Raw genomic sequence first — 18,447 nt, 5'->3', positions numbered from 1 at the left:
CTGCTCAGTGCCAACATAGCAGGGTGGTGGGGGGAGAGCATTCCAGGCAAAGCCCGAGGTTGCATTGGCGAAGCTGTGTGCAGGTAGGTGGGACGCTCGCGCAGTCTCTGTCTGCACCATGACTGAATTTTAGCCAGGGATGTCAGTGCTGAGTTGTCATGAGTCCTAAAATACATTCTTCTTTCCACCATCAAAAAAACCACAAAAAACCCAAGACAGAGGGGTGAGGGGAAATGACTTTGAAGCTGAGAGGAATGACAGCCGTGCGCGATCTGCAGTAGGAATTGCTCTCGACTGTATTAAATGCTTTTACAGTGATCCAAAGCCGCTTCAGAAGTAACCAGTTCTCAAGTTGAAACAAGTCAGGTAAACATAACTTTCCATGCTCTAATCCACTTAACATGGTCTCCATCTTTAATTATCCACTCATTCTTATATAGGTGGCCCTATCAGTGCAAATATTTCTAAGTCCTAGAGTAAGGGGCAAATTAACCATGTTGTTGTACTGCTTAATTTCTGACTGAACTTCTTTTTTGTTACTTCCAGTGTAAGATGTGGGGGGAGGGGTTCTTTTCTTTTGAAAGCTACAAAGTACAGTGATAGAAACCATCATATTCAATTGGACATGCTTTCTACAGATTTGTAAAGGATTTACTCTACACATTTGTAGTGTTTAGTTGCCATGGCAATGACCTCGGTGGCAAGAGGGAACAGCCTTTAGGTTGGACCTCAGATTTTCCTTTCATTTCCATTTAATTTGATTTGACTGCAAAATGTCACTTCCATTGCATTGATTAAGCTTCATTGCTGCCACCAGCCCTATTAGAAAGGTTAAAGGACAGGCCAGTGGCTGTCATTTCCCCGCCCCCCCTCACCCCACCTTTTCTGATATCAATACAGATGGGCTTTTCAGATGAAAAATGAAAACTCCTTTCCTTATCTCTTTTTTAATTCCTACAATGTTCTTGAGTAATAGCCAAAAACACGGCAGCAGCACTATTACAATATGCAGATTTGTGCAGCATTTCCGTAGATTACTGTGGTATTTTTTTTAAAAATAAGGATTTGTTGCATTAATGGAGACTTGATTTCTCTCTTTCCACTATATCACCATGAAAAGTGAAATAAAAATGAATTTATGCTCCAACACTTTTCATACCCAGAAACGATATTTGAAAGAGGACGTCATCTCTTTATCAAAGTCTGCTTTATCCATAGGGTGTATAATGACTGCCTGCTGGCTTTGTTAACACTAGTAATTAGTGGAAGCTCAGTGCAAAGAACTCTCTTTTGGACAGACTGTTTCTAGTTGTTTTGGCATTTGCTGATTATGTAATAGGCATCAAACAGATATTTTAGAGCATTGGTAGAAGAGGATCAGAATTAGAGAGTGGCCAAAACAGGAACTATATAAACAAGAAAAGGAGTACTTGTGGCACCTTAGAGACTAACCAATTTATTTGAGCATGCTAAGGTGCCACAAGTACTCCTTTTGTTTTTGCGAATACAGACTAAAACAGCTGTTCCTCTGAAACCTGTCATTATATAAACAAGCCATCCCTTATTAAAAACAAACAAAAGCAACAAACCAACCAACCTTTCCAATATTTCCTTATTCTACCATAATGGTCAAAACACTGTAACTTACAAAGGCGACACACACTGTTCTTCCATAAAGGTACGATATTTGTACTTTAACTTATAACGGTTTCTCATCTACACCCAGATCTTCACTCCAAAATTGGTGTGTGGGTGTGGGGAAGATGAGGGGGGATTGGATAAAATAGAATTTGAGCAGTGTGGTTTTACAAAATCCGAATCACCTCTGTCTGTGCTCATCTCTAGAAATGAAAACTCATATAATCAGAAACATAAATTACTCTACATAGTTAAGATCATAGCTAGCTTCCTGTTGCAAACCAGGTTTTCAACGAGCTCCACTTCAACTAAAAGAAACTTTTTGAAATTTTGTATGTCGCATCTCATGCCAGGGTGAAATTTTTCCAAAGTAGTTTGGTAAAAACTGAGGGAAAGATGGTTTCATGTGATGTTGTTTTTCAAATTTACCAGGAGTTTATTATAGAAATATTTAAAACATTTAGAAATTTTTTGAAACTTTTTTCATGATCTTAGAAGCTCTCTGAAATGGCTTAGCCAAGAAATTCTTAATTTTTCCAGTTTGTGAGCTTTTCTACATGGTGCTTTAGTGTGCATTAGGGATGTATAAATTCTAGGGTGCACTTGCATGTTGCACACTAATTGACCTGGGTGGACCCTGTAGGCGCATGCTAAAAGTTCCTTACGCAGTAATGTTGTAGTGTTTGAAATGGGACTATGTTACTGCGCATTAGGGAACGTGTAGTGTGCGCCTGCAGAGTCAACACGTCGGTCAGTTAATGCAGGCTATTCTAGTGTGGACTAAAAATTGACACCCCTCTGGTGTGGACTAAAGCAATGTGTAGACCAGCCTTGTGTGGAAATAAAAATTAAATCAAATCAAAATATTAAAACAGCTTAGTAGGCAGAGAAGGTTTAACTTAAACTCGTTAAAGGAGAGAGATAAATAGGATGCTGAGAGAGAAGTCCTGAAGGGGTCAAGGGAGAGGAAATATTCACCTGGCCATTGGGTAAGGACACAAGAAAAAACTGGGTAACAGAAGGACTGAGTACAGCTTAAAAGACTTTGCAAAAAGAAAAGGAGTACTTGTGGCACCTTAGAGACTAACCAATTTATTTGAGCATGAGCTTTCGTGAGCTACAGTGAGCTGTAGCTCACGAAAGTTCATGCTCAAATAAATTGGTTAGTCTCTAAGGTGCCACAAGTACTCCTTTTCTTTTTGCGAATACAGACTAACACGGCTGTTCCTCTGAAACCTGTCATTAAAAGACTTTGTAATTTTAGGACTATTTTTCTTCCCTTGGCTGAACTAAGCTAAACATGAAATCTGTTGCTTTCCGGTAGGGGTTTGGACCAACTTGAAGGGACCACCAGCTCTTTCTTGCTGTACTGTTGGCTGGAGTGGAGAAATGCTCTGTACATAACACTGTAGGTGTGCACCTCTGAGGGGCAGGATGCAGTGTTTTTGTTTTTTTCCTTTTTGCTCTTTCCTTTTTTTTTTTTGGTGACTTGTGGCAATAGCCTGGGCCAGACTCTTTGAGGTATTTTTGTATGTCTGGAATAGAGAACAAAGTTTAAAATAATTTGTAAATGCTTATAAAAGTTGACTTGTTAGTGACTCCTAGGCAGGGATCACAGGAGAAAATGTCGAAGGGGCAGATGAGTGGGAGGTTTGGGGAGGAAATAACATTACCATTTAAATAACCTTGTATCAACTCCCATCATGAATTGTTGGTGGGGATTGAACTTGGGACCTTCAGCACACCAGGCCTCTGTCAGTCGAGCTGAAGGGGTAGCTTACCGAGTTGGTAGCAGTAGTGACTGTTAGCTATTTTATTTTATATATAGACTGGCCTCCAGAGGGGGACACAATCCACTCAGTGTGTTTTACTGGCAAAAAGAACAGGAGTACTTGTGGCACCTTAGAGACTAACAAATGTATTTGAGCATAAGCTTTCATGAGCTACAGCTCACTTCTAAGGTGCCACAAGTACTCCTTTTCTTTTTGCGGATACAGACTAACACGGCTGCTACTCTGAAACCTGTGTTTTATTGCACACTCTTCCTTAGCATGAGCAACAGAGTTACTGCGGTTACTTCCCCACAGCCCGTCCAAAAAAATTGAAAGAAAAATAAACCAATGAAAAGTGAAGGGGGAAAAGGTGAGGGAAGAGGAAGCCACCTAACTTGTCAAAAAACAAGCATGAAGAAATGAGTGGTACATTGCCATGGCCTAGGACCTAGGTTTGAGTGGAAAGAGACTTGTCCAAAGACTGATGGAAAATAGCACACCCACCTAGTGGTGACTGGCTCACTCTAGTAAGTGTTTGTATGTCAAGGTTCCTGTAGCAACCCCTTGCCACCTCCTGTGTGATTCATTGTTAGGGAAGTTTGGAGAAAACTGATCCATTTTCCTATTGAGCTAGTTAGTATGCTCTGTGTACATACATACACATACAGGATGGACTTCCCTAAAAAGTGAGATCTTTTACAATAATGGTCCAAAAGCATTGCTGCTTACAATAGCTTGGGATGAGTATTTTGAGATACAGCAAGCAGGTTGGGCCACAGGGTGGAGCAGGAGACTGAGAGACAAGATCTGAGTTCTTCCCACTCTTTGTGCCTCGGTTTTCCATTCTGTAAAATAGGGATAACAATATTTGGTCTCCTTCGTAAAAGCACTTTCTGATCCTAGATTTAAATGCTAAGTATTGTTAATTTTTGTTGTTATGGGCTATTTTTGAACAAAAAATAAGGGCATAACAGTAACCACTAGAATCAGTGGGTGCTGATCCCAGCCATGGCACCACATGGCAGGGGCATAAAGTTTTGGAACACCAAGCCATGTCATAGGACAGAAGCCAGGATATAAAGTGCAGTATCTTGCTAGCATTCCTGTATGTCATATTTTTTATTATTATCCTTGTGTGTAAAAACAGGGTGGCTAGGAAAAGTGAATAGAAATCCTAGAATCTCTCACTACACTCTAGCTTGAATCAGTGACAAAGGACAGACATTTTCAGTGCATTTTCTCTTGAACTCCCTGACATTTCTTCCACCCACTCCCAGTCCACAGTGTCCACTGTGCTACCAAAAGGTACTACAGGCGGTCCTCGGACTTGCAACAAGATTGGTTCCTGAAAATTGCGTCCTAAGTCGAAACGTTGTAACTCGGAACCGCAATCCACTCCATTGTGGGACTGAGCGTCGTAAAGTCGAAACCACTTGTCATAAGTCAAATCAGGGTGTCGATTCAGAAGCATTGTAAGTGCCTTCATCATAGGGTATGTCTACACTACGAAATTAAGTCGAATTTATAGAAGTCGGTTTTTTAGAAATCGGTTTTATATATTCGAGTGTGTGTGTCCCCACAGAAAATGCTCTAAAGTGCATTAAGTGCATTAACTCGGCGGAGCGCTTCCACAGTACCGAGGCAAGCGTCGACTTCTGGAGCGTTGCACTGTGGGTAGCTATCCCACAGTTCCCGCAGTCTCCGCTGCCCATTGGAATTCTGGGTTGAGATCCCAATGCCTGATGGGGCTAAAACATTGTCGCGGGTGGTTCTGGGTACATATCGTCAGCCCCCCGTTCCCTCCCTCCCTCCCCCCCGTGAAAGCAAGGGCAGACAATCATTTCGCGCCTTTTTTCCTGAGTTACCTGTGCAGACGCCATACCACTGCAAGCATGGAGCCCGCTCAGCTCACTTTGGCAATTAGGAGCACATTAACCACCACACGCATTATTCAGCAGTATATGCAGCACCAGAACATGGCAACGCGATACCGGGCGAGGAGGCGACGTCAGCGCGGTCCCGTGAGTGATCAGGACATGGACACAGATTTCTCTGAAAGCATGGGCCCTGACAATTCATGCATCATGGTGCTAATGGGGCAGGTTCACGCTGTGGAACGCCGATTCTGGGCTCGGGAAACAAGCACAGACTGGTGGGACCGCATAGTGTTGCAGGTCTGGGACGATTCCCAGTGGCTGCGAAACTTTCGCATGCGTAAGGGCACTTTCATGGAACTTTGTGACTTGCTTTCCTCTGCCCTGAAGCGCATGAATACCAAGATGAGAGCAGCCCTCACAGTTGAGAAGCGAGTGGCGATAGCCCTGTGGAAGCTTGCAACACCAGACAGCTACCGGTCAGTTGGGAATCAATTTGGAGTGGGCAAATCTACTGTGGGGGCTGCTGTGATGCAAGTAGCCCACGCAATCAAAGATCTGCTGATATCAAGGGTAGTGACCCTGGGAAATGTGCAGGTCATAGTGGATGGCTTTGCTGCAATGGGATTCCCTAACTGTGGTGGGGCTATAGACGGAACCCATATCCCTATCTTGGCACCGGAGCACCAAGCCGCCGAGTACATAAACCGCAAGGGGTACTTTTCGATAGTGCTGCAAGCTCTGGTGGATCACAAGGGACGTTTCACCAACATCAACGTGGGATGGCCGGGAAAGGTGCATGATGCTCGCATCTTCAGGAACTCTGGTCTGTTTCAAAAGCTGCAGGAAGGGACTTTATTCCCAGACCAGAAAATAACTGTTGGGGATGTTGAAATGCCAATATGTATCCTTGGGGACCCAGCCTACCCCTTAATGCCATGGCTCATGAAGCCATACACAGGCAGCCTGGACAGTGGTCAGGAGCTGTTCAACTACAGGCTGAGCAAGTGCAGAATGGTGGTAGAATGTGCATTTGGACGTTTAAAGGCGCGCTGGCGCAGTTTACTGACTCGCTTAGACCTCAGCGAAACCAATATTCCCACTGTTATTACTGCTTGCTGTGTGCTCCACAATATCTGTGAGAGTAAGGGGGAGATGTTTATGGCGGGGTGGGAGGTTGAGGCAAATCGCCTAGCTGCTGGTTACGCGCAGCCAGACACCAGGGCGGTTAGAAGAGCACAGGAGGGCGCGGTACGCATCAGAGAAGCTTTGAAAACCAGTTTCATGACTGGCCAGGCTACGGTGTGAAAGTTCTGTTTGTTTCTCCTTGATGAACCCCCCCGCCCCTTGGTTCACTCTACTTCCCTGTAAGCTAACCACCCTCCCCTCCTCCCTTTAATCATTGCTTGCAGAGCCAATAAAGTCATTGCTGCTTCACAGTCATGCATTCGTTATTCATTCATCACACAAATAGGGGGATGACTACCAAGGTATCCCAGGAGGGGTGGTGGAGGAGGGAAGGAAAATGCCACACAGCACTTTAAGCACAGCACTTTAAAAGTTTACAACTTTAAAATTTATTGAATGACAGCCTTCTTTTTTTTGGGCAATCCTCTGTGGTGGAGTGGCTGGTTGGCCGGAGGCCCCCCCACCGCGTTCTTGGGCGTCTGGGTGTGGAGGCTATGGAACTTGGGGAGGAGGGCGGTTGGTTACAGAGGGGCTGCAGTGGCAGTCTGTGCTCCAGCTGCCTTTGCTGCAGCTCAACCATACACTGGAGCATACTGGTTTGGTCCTGCAGCAGCCTCAGCATTGAATCCTGCCTCCTCTCATCACGCTGCCGCCACCTTTGAGCTTCAGCCCTGTCTTCAGCCCGCCACTTACTCTCTTCAGCCCGCCACTTACTCTCTTCAGCCCTCCACCTCTCCTCCCGGTCATTTTGTGCTTTCCTGCACTCTGACATTATTTGCCTCCACGCATTCGTCTGTGCTCTGTCAGTGTGGGAGGACAGCATGAGCTCGGAGAACATTTCATCGCGAGTGCGTTTTTTTTTCCTTCTAAGCTTCACTAGCCTCTGGGAAGGAGAAGATCCTGTGATCATTGAAACATATGCAGCTGGTGGAGAAAAAAAAAGGGACAGCGGTATTTAAAAAGACACATTTTATAAAACAGTCGCTACACTCTTTCAGGGTAAACCTTGCTGTTAACATTACATACATAGCACATGTGCTTTCGTTACAAGGTCGCATTTTGCCTCCTCCCACCGCGTGAACGGATTTTGGTTGAATGCCAGCAAACATACACTGCAATGCTTTGTTCTACAGTGATTCCCGAGTACGTGTTACTGGCCTGGAGTGGTAAAGTGTCCTACCATGAAGGACGAAATAAGGCTGCCCTCCCCAGAAACCTTTTGCAAAGGCAGAACCGCAAATGCCAGGGCAAAGTAATCCTTTCACATGCTTGCTTTTAAACCATGTATAGCATTTTAAAAGGTACACTCACCAGAGGTCCCTTCTCTGCCTGCTGAGTCCAGGAGGCAGCCTTGGGTGGGTTCGGGGGGTACTGGCTCCAGGTCTAGGGTGAGAAACAGTTCCTGGCTGTCGGGAAAACCGGTTTCTCCGCTTGCTTGCTGTGAGCTATCTACAACCTCCTCATCATCATCTTCTTCGTCCCCAAAACCTACTTCCGTATTGCCTCCATCTCCATTGAAGGAGTCAAACAACACGGCTGGGGTAGTGGTGGCTGAACCCCCTAAAATGGCATGCAGCTCATCATAGAAGCGGCATGTTTGGGGCTCTGACCCAGAGCGGCTGTTCGCCTCTCTGGTTTTCTGGTAGGCTTGCCTCAGCTCCTTCAGTTTCACGCGGCACTGCTTCGGGTCCCTGTTATGGCCTCTGTCCTTCATGCCCTGGGAGATTTTGACAAAGGTTTTGGCATTTCGAAAACTGGAACGGAGTTCTGATAGCACGGATTCCTCTCCCCAAACAGCGATCAGATCCCGTACCTCCCGTTCGGTCCATGCTGGAGCTCTTTTGCGATTCTGGGACTCCATCATGGTCACCTGTGCTGATGAGCTCTGCATGGTCACCTGCAGCTTGCCACGCTGGCCAAACAGGAAATGAGATTCAAAAGTTCGCGGTTCTTTTCCTGTCTACCTGGCCAGTGCATCTGAGTTGAGAGTGCTGTCCAGAGCGGTCAGAATGGAGCACTCTGGGATAGCTCCCGGAGGCCAATACCATCGAATTGTGTCCACAGTACCCCAAATTCGAGCCGGCAACGTCGATTTAAGCGCTAATCCACTTGTCAGGGGTGGAGTAAGGAAATCGATTTTAAGAGCCCTTTAAGTCGAAATAAAGGGCTTCATTGTGTGGACGGGTGCAGGTTTAAATCGATTTAACGCTGCTAAATTTGACCTAAAGTCCTAGTGTAGACCAGGGCATAAATTGAAAGTTGTGAAGTCGAGGACTGCCTGAATTGTCACTCTGCCTGATCCTGAGAGGTGCTGAGTTCCTCCCAGGAGATGCTGAGCTTCAATTCCTGTAGACTTCAGTAAGCCATGAGGCAGCTTGCTTGGGGCTTTCAACACTTCAAAGTGTTTGGGCTCTCAGTGCACACGGTGGCATTGGAGTCAAATCAGCAGATATTTTATACCTCAGAAGTGCATCATTGTTTTTTGAGGCTTTAGTTTTGCTTCATTAACAAAAGATGTGATCTTACCCAGGTAAACATTATTTGCCCTATTTCAATTTTTGAAAGAGATGCTGCGTGATTCCATTATACAAAGTGAGCAGGACTTGGAGGCAGCTTCAGAATTTTTTTTTTCTCTTCCCAGCAGGAGTTGAGTCCTGGCACTTCTCCCCCAGAATCATTTCTTGCTGTTCTCTTTCAAACAAGAACAAAAAAAAACGAGGCAAAGAATAAAAGGAAGAAGTAGGGAGATTTGAAGGAGGATGGTTAATTCTGGGGTCTGACAGGACCTGTTTGGAACTACTCCCACCCTCTCTGTCATGCACACCCTCAGACCATGCTGCATTCTTCAGAACCCTTTATATGCTGCCCCCCTCATGCATACACTTCTAAGTGCTGTTTGCTTTCAAAAGAAAACCATTTATAGTGGGATTTCACCTCTTTCTCTTTCCTTGTGAAACCTGAATAATCATGACATCCATGTATTCATATTGTGATATTGCATTAATATATGCTGTTCTTTTTGGTCAGTAGAGCTGCATAAAACTTTTGTAGGGACACCCTCTTCTTCCCCCCTCACCTGCCCCCAAAAAACAACCCCAACCTAGATGATTTTGTTACCTGTTTATTACAAACCCAAAACTTGGCCAGGTACACTGACAGCACTAAACTGAGGCTGAATTTTGAGTAAAGCTGAATTTCTTTTTATTTTATTTTATTTTTTTGGGTGGAAAGCTGCAGAGGTCAGAGTCTTTTGCATCAATTCAGTCCAAAAACAGACAAAGCTTGGTTGGGACTTTGTTTTGAACTTTTTGGGTTCTGTGAAACGTAAAACATATTGAACCACAGGGAGTTGTAACGCAAAGTGAAGAGGTTCCAATGAACCCTTATGAACTGAAACAGCTTCACAGACATTTATCATGGTTTTATGTCATGGCTATACTCATCATATCAGTGTATTGTCATTGCGACACATACCATGGATCTGGGAGTCTTTAACTGAATTGGCCTGACCACTGGACCTGTGGAACAGAGAAAGGAAAATCGCGTGTATTCTCTGAATGTAGGTATGGGTGGTGACCCTACTTTTAGAGAAGGAAATTTCGACTGTTAACTCTTAAGTTAGAATGCAAACTTTAATTCACATTGTGAGCTCTTTCAAACCGAAAGGGGTTCGGATCCTAAATAAGGCCTTTGGGCACTACCTTAGTGTTTGTGTGTGTATATATATATACAGTAAAAATAAGATGAAATCATACAACTGTTTTCATATTATTAAAATTCATGGTGGGTTTTCCATTAGGTTTCATCATGGTAGAATTTTACTGCTACAGCAGGTCTAAACCTCTACCTTTTATAGTAAATACAGTGTGAATGATGCCATCCTGTAGTACTGTCTTAGTGGCTGAAAAATCATGCACAGTAATAGGACTGATTTGTGAGTGACCGATAACATAAGAATGGCTATACTGAGTCAGACCAATGGCGCATCTAGCCCAGTATCCTGTCTTCTGACAATGGCCAATGCCAGGTGCTTCAGAGGGAGTAAACAGAACAGGACAATTATCACAGGATTCATCCATGCTCTGTCCTCCAGTCCTAGCATCTGGCAGTCAGAAGCTGAAGGACACCAAGAGCATGGGATTGCATCCCTGACCATCTTACCTAACAGCCACTGATGGACCTATCCTCCATGAACTTACCTACTTCTTTTTTGAAACCAATTATACTTTTGGCCTTCACAACATCCTTTGGCAACGAGTTCCACACACTGAGTGTGTGTTGTGTGAAGAAGTACTTCCTTTTGTCTGTTTTAAACCTGCTATTAGTTTTATTGGGTGACCCCCTGATTCTTGTGTTAGGGGAAGGGGTAAACAACATTTCCTTATTCATTTTCTCTGCACCATTCATGATTGTTTAGATCTCTATCATACCCTCCCTTTATTTGTCTCTTTTCCAAGCTGAACAGTCCCAGTCTTTTAAATCTTTCCTCATATGGAAGCTGTACCATACCCTAATCATTTTTTATTGCCTTTCTTTATACCTTTTCCAATTCTGATAAATCTTTTTTTGAGATGGGGCACCAGAACTGCATGCCATATTCAAGGTATGGGGGTACCATGGATTTATATAGTGGCATTATGATATTTGCATCTTATTATCTATCCCTTTTTATAAATGGGTTTGTTTTCCAGTGTGCATTACTTTTTCATCTGTCATTTTGTTGCTGAGTCATCCAGTTTTGTGAGGTCCATTTTTAACTCTTTGAAGTCTGCTTTGGACTTAACTATCTTGAGTAATTTTTTATTTGTCTGCAAACTTTGACACCCCAATGTTTTTACCCCTTCTTCCAGATCATTTATGAATATCTTGAACAGCACTGGTCCCAGTATAGATCTCTCCATTCTGAAAACTACCCTTTGTTTCCTGTCTTTTAACCAGATACTGATCCACGAAAAGACGGTCCCTCTTATCCCATGACTGCTTACTTTTTTTAAGAGCCTTTGGTGTGGAATCTATCAAAGGATTTCTGACAGTTCAAGTACACTATATTCACAGGATCACCTTTGTGCATGTTTCCTGACCCTCTCAAAAATTGAAATAGATTGGTGAGGTATGATTTCCCTTTACAAAAGCTGTGTTGACTCTTTCCCCAACAAGTCATGTTAGTCTGTTTCTGATATTTCTGTTCTTCGCTACAGTTTCAAGCAATTTGCCCGGTACTGAAGGGAGGCTGACGAGCCTGTAATTGCCAGGATTGCCTCTGGAGACTTTTTAAAAGATTGACGTCACATTAGCTGTCCTCCAGTTGTCTGGTACAGAAGTTGATTTAAGCAATAGATTACATACTCCATTTAGTAGTTCTGGAATTTCATATTAGAATTACTTTGGTGACTTATTGCTGTTTAATTTATCAGTTTGTTCCAAAACTTTCTTTACTGACACCTTAATCTGGGACAGTTCCTCATGTTTGTCATCTAAAAAGAATGGCTCAGGTGTGGGAATCTCTGTCTCATCCTCTGCAGTGAAGACTGATGTCAAGAATTCATCTAGCTTCATCTGCAATGGCCTTATCTTCCTTGAGTTCTCCCGTTAGCACCTTGGTTGTCCAGTGGCTCCATGGACTTGTTTGGCAGGCTTCTTGATTCTGATGTATTTAAAAGTTTTTTACTGTTCGTTTTTGTGTCTTTTTCTAATTCTTCAAATTCTTTTTTGGCCTGCTTAATTATATCTTTACATGTGACTTGCCAAAGGTTATGCTGCTTTCTATATTCCTCAGTAGGATCTGACTTCCAATTTTTGAAGGAAGCTTTTTGCCTCTAACTGCCTCTTTTATTCTGTTGTTTAGCCATGGTGACGTTTTTTTGTTCCTTTTTTTACAATTTTCTTTTTAATTTGGGATATACATTTAATTTGAGCCTCTGTTATGGTGTTTTTTAAAAATTTCCATGCAGCTTGCAGGCATTTCACTTTTATGACTGCTCCTTTTAATTTACTTTAACTAGCTTCCTCATTTTTGTGTAGATCCCCTTCTTGTAGTTAAATGCAACTATGATGGGCTTTTTTGGTATATTCCAGGATGTTAAATTTAATTACATTATGGTTGCTATTATTGAGTGGTTCAGCTATATTCACCTCTTGGATCAGATCCTGTGTTCCACTTAGAACTAAATTGAGAATTGCCTCTCCCATTTTGGGGTCTAGCTGCTGCAAGAACTGTTCATTAATAGTGTCTACAAATTTTATTTCTGCATCCTGTCCTAAGGTGACATGTATCCAGTCAATCTGGGGATAGTTGAAATCCCCCATTATTATTGAGTTTTCTATTTGTATAGCCCCTCTAGTCTCCTTGAGCATTTCACAATCGTCATACTGGTCAGGAGGTCGGTAGTATATTCCTACTGCTATACTCTTATTAGTCAAACATGGAATTTCTATCCAAGGAGATTCTGTGGTACAGTTCGATTTATTTAAGGTTTTTACTAAATTTGACTCTATGTTTTCTTTCAGATATAGAGCTACTCGTGCACCAACACGAGCTACTCGTGCACCAACACGAGCTACTCTGTCATTCTTGTATATTTTGTACCCTGCTATTACCATGTCCGATTGATTATCCTCATTTCAACAAGTTTCTTTGATGTCTTTTATATCAATATTCTCATTTAATATCAAGCAGTTGAGTTCACCCATCTTAGTATTTAGAGTTCTAGCATTTGTACACAAGCACTTGTACAATTTGTGAATATTTAGTTGTCTGCCTTCATGCGATCTAATTGAATGGACTCTCTTTCATTTGATTGTCTCTTCAGTTCCTGCTTTTACTTTATCAGCTGTACTTGATCAAGTTCTATCCTCTTCTCTTTACTAAGCTATAGAGAATGTCCATTAATAGATCCTCCCATAAGGGATATGTCTGTCCGAACCATGTGCTCCTCCACACCTGTCGCCTTCTGTAGCAAGATCAAACTTCTATACCAGTGATAGCAGAAAAGAGCTTGGAGGCAGAGATGGAGGGGACAGATGAGGAGGAGTTTTACCCAACAGTCTTAAATAATGTACATATAGCAAAAACCCCTCTAATGTTGCATTGTTTACGAATAACCCCTATCCTCCAGTTTATGGCACTTCCCTCCCACCTTTGTAATTTACAGTACTCATAATTTTTGTCCACTGTTATCTAGTGCTTCCTTTTTCTATACTACATTTGCTTAGCTGTTCATGAACATACAGTACATGTGGCATGTGCATAGTAGGATTTAATATACAAATCTGATATATAAAATTTATTTGCATGAAATCATCTGGAATATTATGTGCAATTCTGGTCTCCTATGTTTAAGAAAGATTGATTCAAACTGGAACACGTGCAGAGAAGGGCTACTAGGATGATCTGAAGAATGGAGAACCTATCCTATAAGAGGAGGTTTAAGGAGCTTGGCTTGTTTAGCCTAACTAAACAAAGGCTGAGGGGAGATATTATTGCTGTCTATAAATACATCAGAGGGATAAACACCAGGGAGGGAGAAGAATTATTTAAGTTAAGTGCCAATGTGGACACAAGAACAAATGGATATAAACCTGCCCATCAACAAGTTTAGGCTTGAAATTAGAGGAAGGTTTCTAACCATCAGAGAAGTGCAGTTCAGGGGGTGTAGTGGGAGTGGGGAGGCAAAAAACATAATTGTTTTAAAAACTGAGCTTGATAAATTTATGGAGGGGATGGTATGATTAGACTGCCTGCAACGGCATGTGGCCCATCAGCGATTGCTAGTAGCAAATACCTACAATGCCTGGAGAATGGACACTAGATGGGGAGAGCTCTGAGTTACTACAGAGAATTCTTTCCCAGTTGTCAGGCTGATGGGTCTCATTGACATGCTTAGGATCTAACTGGTCCAATCCATATTTGGGATTGGAAAGGAATTTTTCCCCCAGGTCAGATTGCCAGAGACCCGGGGTTTTTTGTTTTTGTTTTTGCCTTCATCTGCAGCATGGGGAGGGTTACTTATTGGTTTAAACTAGAGCAAATGATTGATTCTCTGAAACTTTAAGGCTTTAAATCCTGATTTGAGGACTTCATTAACTTCGCCAGAGATGGGTTACAGGAGTGGATGAGTGCTGTTCTGTGGCCTGCAATGTGCAGGAAATCAAAGTAGATGATCTTGATGGTCCCTTCTGGCCTTATATCTGAGTCTGACATTCTGCATGTCCTATTTTGGTCTTTTTTCTTTTTCTTTTTTTAACAAGTGAATGAAGGGAAAACACTGTTAATAGCATAAAGATGAATAGTGGAATAGTAGCTTTGTAATTAGTGCAACAAGTTTTATTCTTGCTGGGGTATATAAGAAAACAAAGAAAATGTAAACAAAATTAAATTTAACAATCATTTCATGAACTGCAAAACACTAGTTCACAAATACACAATAGCACTACAATCTTCAGCAAATGTTTTGTCTTTTGGTTGGTTTGTTTAATAAATTAGATGGATGTACCAGATAGCATGCTGCTGGGGCAACATTAATTTTATTATAGAATAAAAACTAGAACTATTAGTCTGTGTTTCTGGCATGCTATCTGACCTATTTCTTCTCCTGCCTCCTCCACAGTGCATACCAAATTCCCATCTTCTATGCGTAATATAAAACTGTCTTACAATTAAAGCAGCTGATAGTCAGCCCTGGAGACATTACCCAGTACCATGGTAAATAGATAAGATATATTGTTTTGTATATTTGTGCAACAGGGAGAGACAGAGTCATCACTTTAAGCAGAGGGATTATCTGTTTACACTAGAGGAATAGGCTCACTTGTTTTTCTCCCCATCAATTTTGAAGATATTCGCACGTTGCAATATCTTGAATCAATCTTACCTGTAGAAATCTCTGGATGGATTCCGTTAAATTATTACAGTTCAAGAGCAGATTAAACTGACAAACTACAATTCCCGAAATCCCAAGAAATGTGAATATACAGTACTCAGTGACGACATCCTGAAACTAACACACCGTATGTGACTAATTGTTCGCTTTGCCTATAAGCCAGTGTTGGAAACATTGAACTGTTTTAAATTGTATTCTGTGCGAAAAAAAACAAACCAAAAAAAAAAACCTCCTTTAGTGCTAAGTCAACATTAAAGTTGTAAAATGAAGCTTTCAGAATTAAGGAAATGCACAGTTAACCGTACTGTCAACCCCAAGCATTTAAAAAAATTGAGAGTCAGGCCGCGAAAGTATCATGAAATTTAATATTTCTTGTTTTTAAGCCAAATACATTTGGGGTTCTTTGCAGTTTGAGCTGATAAGGGTCTCGTTTTTAAGGCTTTTCCTCCCAAGCATGAGGACTAAAAAAAAAAAATTGGATGCAGAGAGACTTGTCATCACATGACACCAGGATTGGGGCTTTAGGGAAAATGCCACATAGTCCAAGACTGGTGATAAAATCATAAGAGTCAGAACACCAAGTTGAAGTTCCTCAGGCTTAGCTGTACTCTTTTGGCCTAATGGCTTCAAATATTCTCCACATATCAGTGACCTTATTTGTTCGTTAATACAGTATACAATATAATACATGCTGGAATTTCTTATACAACCTTTAACAGTTGCAGCACAGTACATTCATACTTGGCTTGGTCAATGAGCTCTATAAAAACAAACAAGTCAGTGGAAGAGCTAGGAATACAACCCAAATATCCTGCTACTCAATCCTGTGCCTTAACCACTAGAATTTCTTTATTTCATTTTTTCTCTTCTATTATTTTTTCATTATGTCCTTCATTTTTGAGATTTTTGTCACACATTAACAAGACCGGTTCCAAACATTTGGGTATTGGAGGGTTGAGAGGTCTCAGAGACCATTTATGTTTTATTATTGAATGTGGTTATAATAATATTTTGCGTGTCCATAATGCTTTTCATGTTGAAAGCACTTTGCAAACATTCTTATTAATAGCTAAATATTACATCTTTAGTGGGTTTTTAATCATGTGTAGTAGAGAATGGCCAATTGAGAAGCCTCATGTTAGGATGAGATACTTAAGTTTTATATTTTCCCTTTCTCTACCTTCATCCGGTTTCAGATGTTCCTTTTAGGACATGACAGCAATTAACATTTATGTTGACTTTTAAAATACTTTAGGATTTGAACTTGCATACAATGTATATTTGAGCTTTTCTAGGTTGTCAAAGATGTTTTTCAGTACAATAAACATCAATTTTATTCACATACAATAATAATGATATTAATTTTTGTATATGTATTTCATTGGCTATACCTCAAAGATAGGTAAGGAGTAGAGAGAGTATACTACAGTGAAATGCCTAGGTGTGTCAGTCTTAATGAGATCATACCCATGACAAACACTTAGAAGGAGAATATGTAACTAAAGGCTTCAGCTGTGTGTTAATGTAAACCACCTGGAAGTTGAATGAAAAAGCCATGTTCAAATCCTGACATCCTTTACTGAGCATTGACTTCATGCAATGGAAGTTTCATGTGACTAAGGGCAGAGTAAAACTGATTAAGGACTTCAGAATTTAATCCAGAGTTGCTTGAAATTTTTTGTATTTCAAAATGTTGATGATTTTTGCTGTCAAAATTTTGACCTAAATATAAAGAAATAAATATCGACAAAATGGTTTGAAATGTCTTCTGCTCCTACCCATTATGATGGGAAGTGAAATAGCATTATGAGAAGTCCTGCTGTGAGGTATCTTGCACATACTGTGATACCTTGAAAATTTCAGAGATTCAGCCTGCAGAATTTTCTAAATTTCTAAAACTTCAGATGCTAATTGTAAGCAAATCCAAACATCTTTAGTCTGGAAATCTACCAAGGAATGGACTTACCCATAACTTGTCTAATACATTGACTTCAATGGAATTACATCAGAGGTGATTTTGGCCCAGCCAGTAGTATATATGCATCATAGGCTCACACTTACGAGGCTGTTTTTATTTTTGTCTTGAGAAACTCAACTAAGAGACTTCACAAATGAGACCATTGGGAAGACAAGGTTAATTCTGGCCTCTATTTGTGGGAGCATGGTGCCATCAAATACCAACGAGTTTTTTTTCATTGGTGGCATTTGGAAGAATAAATTAAGTGTGACTCTCGGCATCTCTTTAGTTGCCCTGAAAATGGAATGTCAAACAGCATATAATCATCTTCCTTGTTTAGCGAAAAAGAGCAAGTGAGAGACCTAGTTTTCTATTTGTGTCAGTTTTTGGAAGTCTTAATATTCCATCTTGTCTAATTTTCCAGAGAGTGATAATAGAGTTCCTGTCAAATTAGAGGTTACAGACTTTTTAACCTATGTCACGGAAAAAACATTAGTTGTTATTACCATAAATATAATCCAAATAAAAATTTAGTTTTTAATACTGTTATGCTGAGGGTTGCATTCCAAGCATATAATTTTATTCATTATACATACTAAAAAAACTGTTGTCTGATGTTAGTCTACCGAAAAAAAAAAAAAAAAAAGAAGAGAGAGATAGTAAAAAGGCTCAACTTTCTTTGGAACACGCATACAGCCTATAGCTCTGGTAACAGACATTCCGATTCAGCCCCTATGCTGTCAGAGCAGAGTGAGAATTAGGACTGTGCTGATAAGTGGATTTTTCAGGTTTAATTGATCTGTAAGGAGGTTATTTTCAGATTTTAGTTATCCTGATGTAACCACCTTCCAGAACAGGAAAGGGGATCAGCTAAAAGGGTAACTTAAGAGGAATATATCTGCTCCCCTTTGAAGCTTTACTAGGAGAAGCGTGATGTGGCAAAACTGGATTTCTGCAGAATAATGGAGCCCACAGTGGCACTAGTTCTTTTGCTGCCAAAGAACTGCTCTGTGAGGAAACTAAGGGCTTGTCTACACAGTGCTTTAGTTCGCACCAGAGGGGTGTAAATTTTAGCCTGCACTCACATGTAGCACAAAAACTGGCCTGTGTGGACCTGCTGTCATGAGCGAAAAGTTCCC

The 18,447-nt window shown here is 41.3% G+C and overlaps 2 protein-coding genes across 4 annotated transcripts in view; one reads left to right on the top strand and one right to left on the bottom strand.

The window, feature by feature from the left end:
* The window catches only part of SOX5 (SRY-box transcription factor 5), an 838,708-nt gene that overhangs the window by 81,150 nt on the left and 739,111 nt on the right, over positions 1-18,447 (top strand). The window lies entirely within an intron of this gene.
* On the bottom strand, positions 6,792-8,697 carry LOC142070655 (uncharacterized). The gene is made up of 2 exons (XM_075124535.1): positions 7,784-8,697; positions 6,792-7,396 (listed from the first exon to the last, which is right to left on the bottom strand). The coding sequence occupies exons 1-2, from the start codon at positions 8,361-8,363 to the stop codon at positions 6,855-6,857; spliced, it is 1,122 nt and encodes a 373-aa protein (XP_074980636.1). The 5' UTR covers positions 8,364-8,697; the 3' UTR covers positions 6,792-6,854.

This window comes from Caretta caretta, chromosome 1, assembly GCF_965140235.1.
Source record: "Caretta caretta isolate rCarCar2 chromosome 1, rCarCar1.hap1, whole genome shotgun sequence".
Classification (NCBI taxonomy): domain Eukaryota; kingdom Metazoa; phylum Chordata; order Testudines; family Cheloniidae; genus Caretta; species Caretta caretta.
This window is presented reverse-complemented; position numbering and strand designations above follow the sequence as displayed.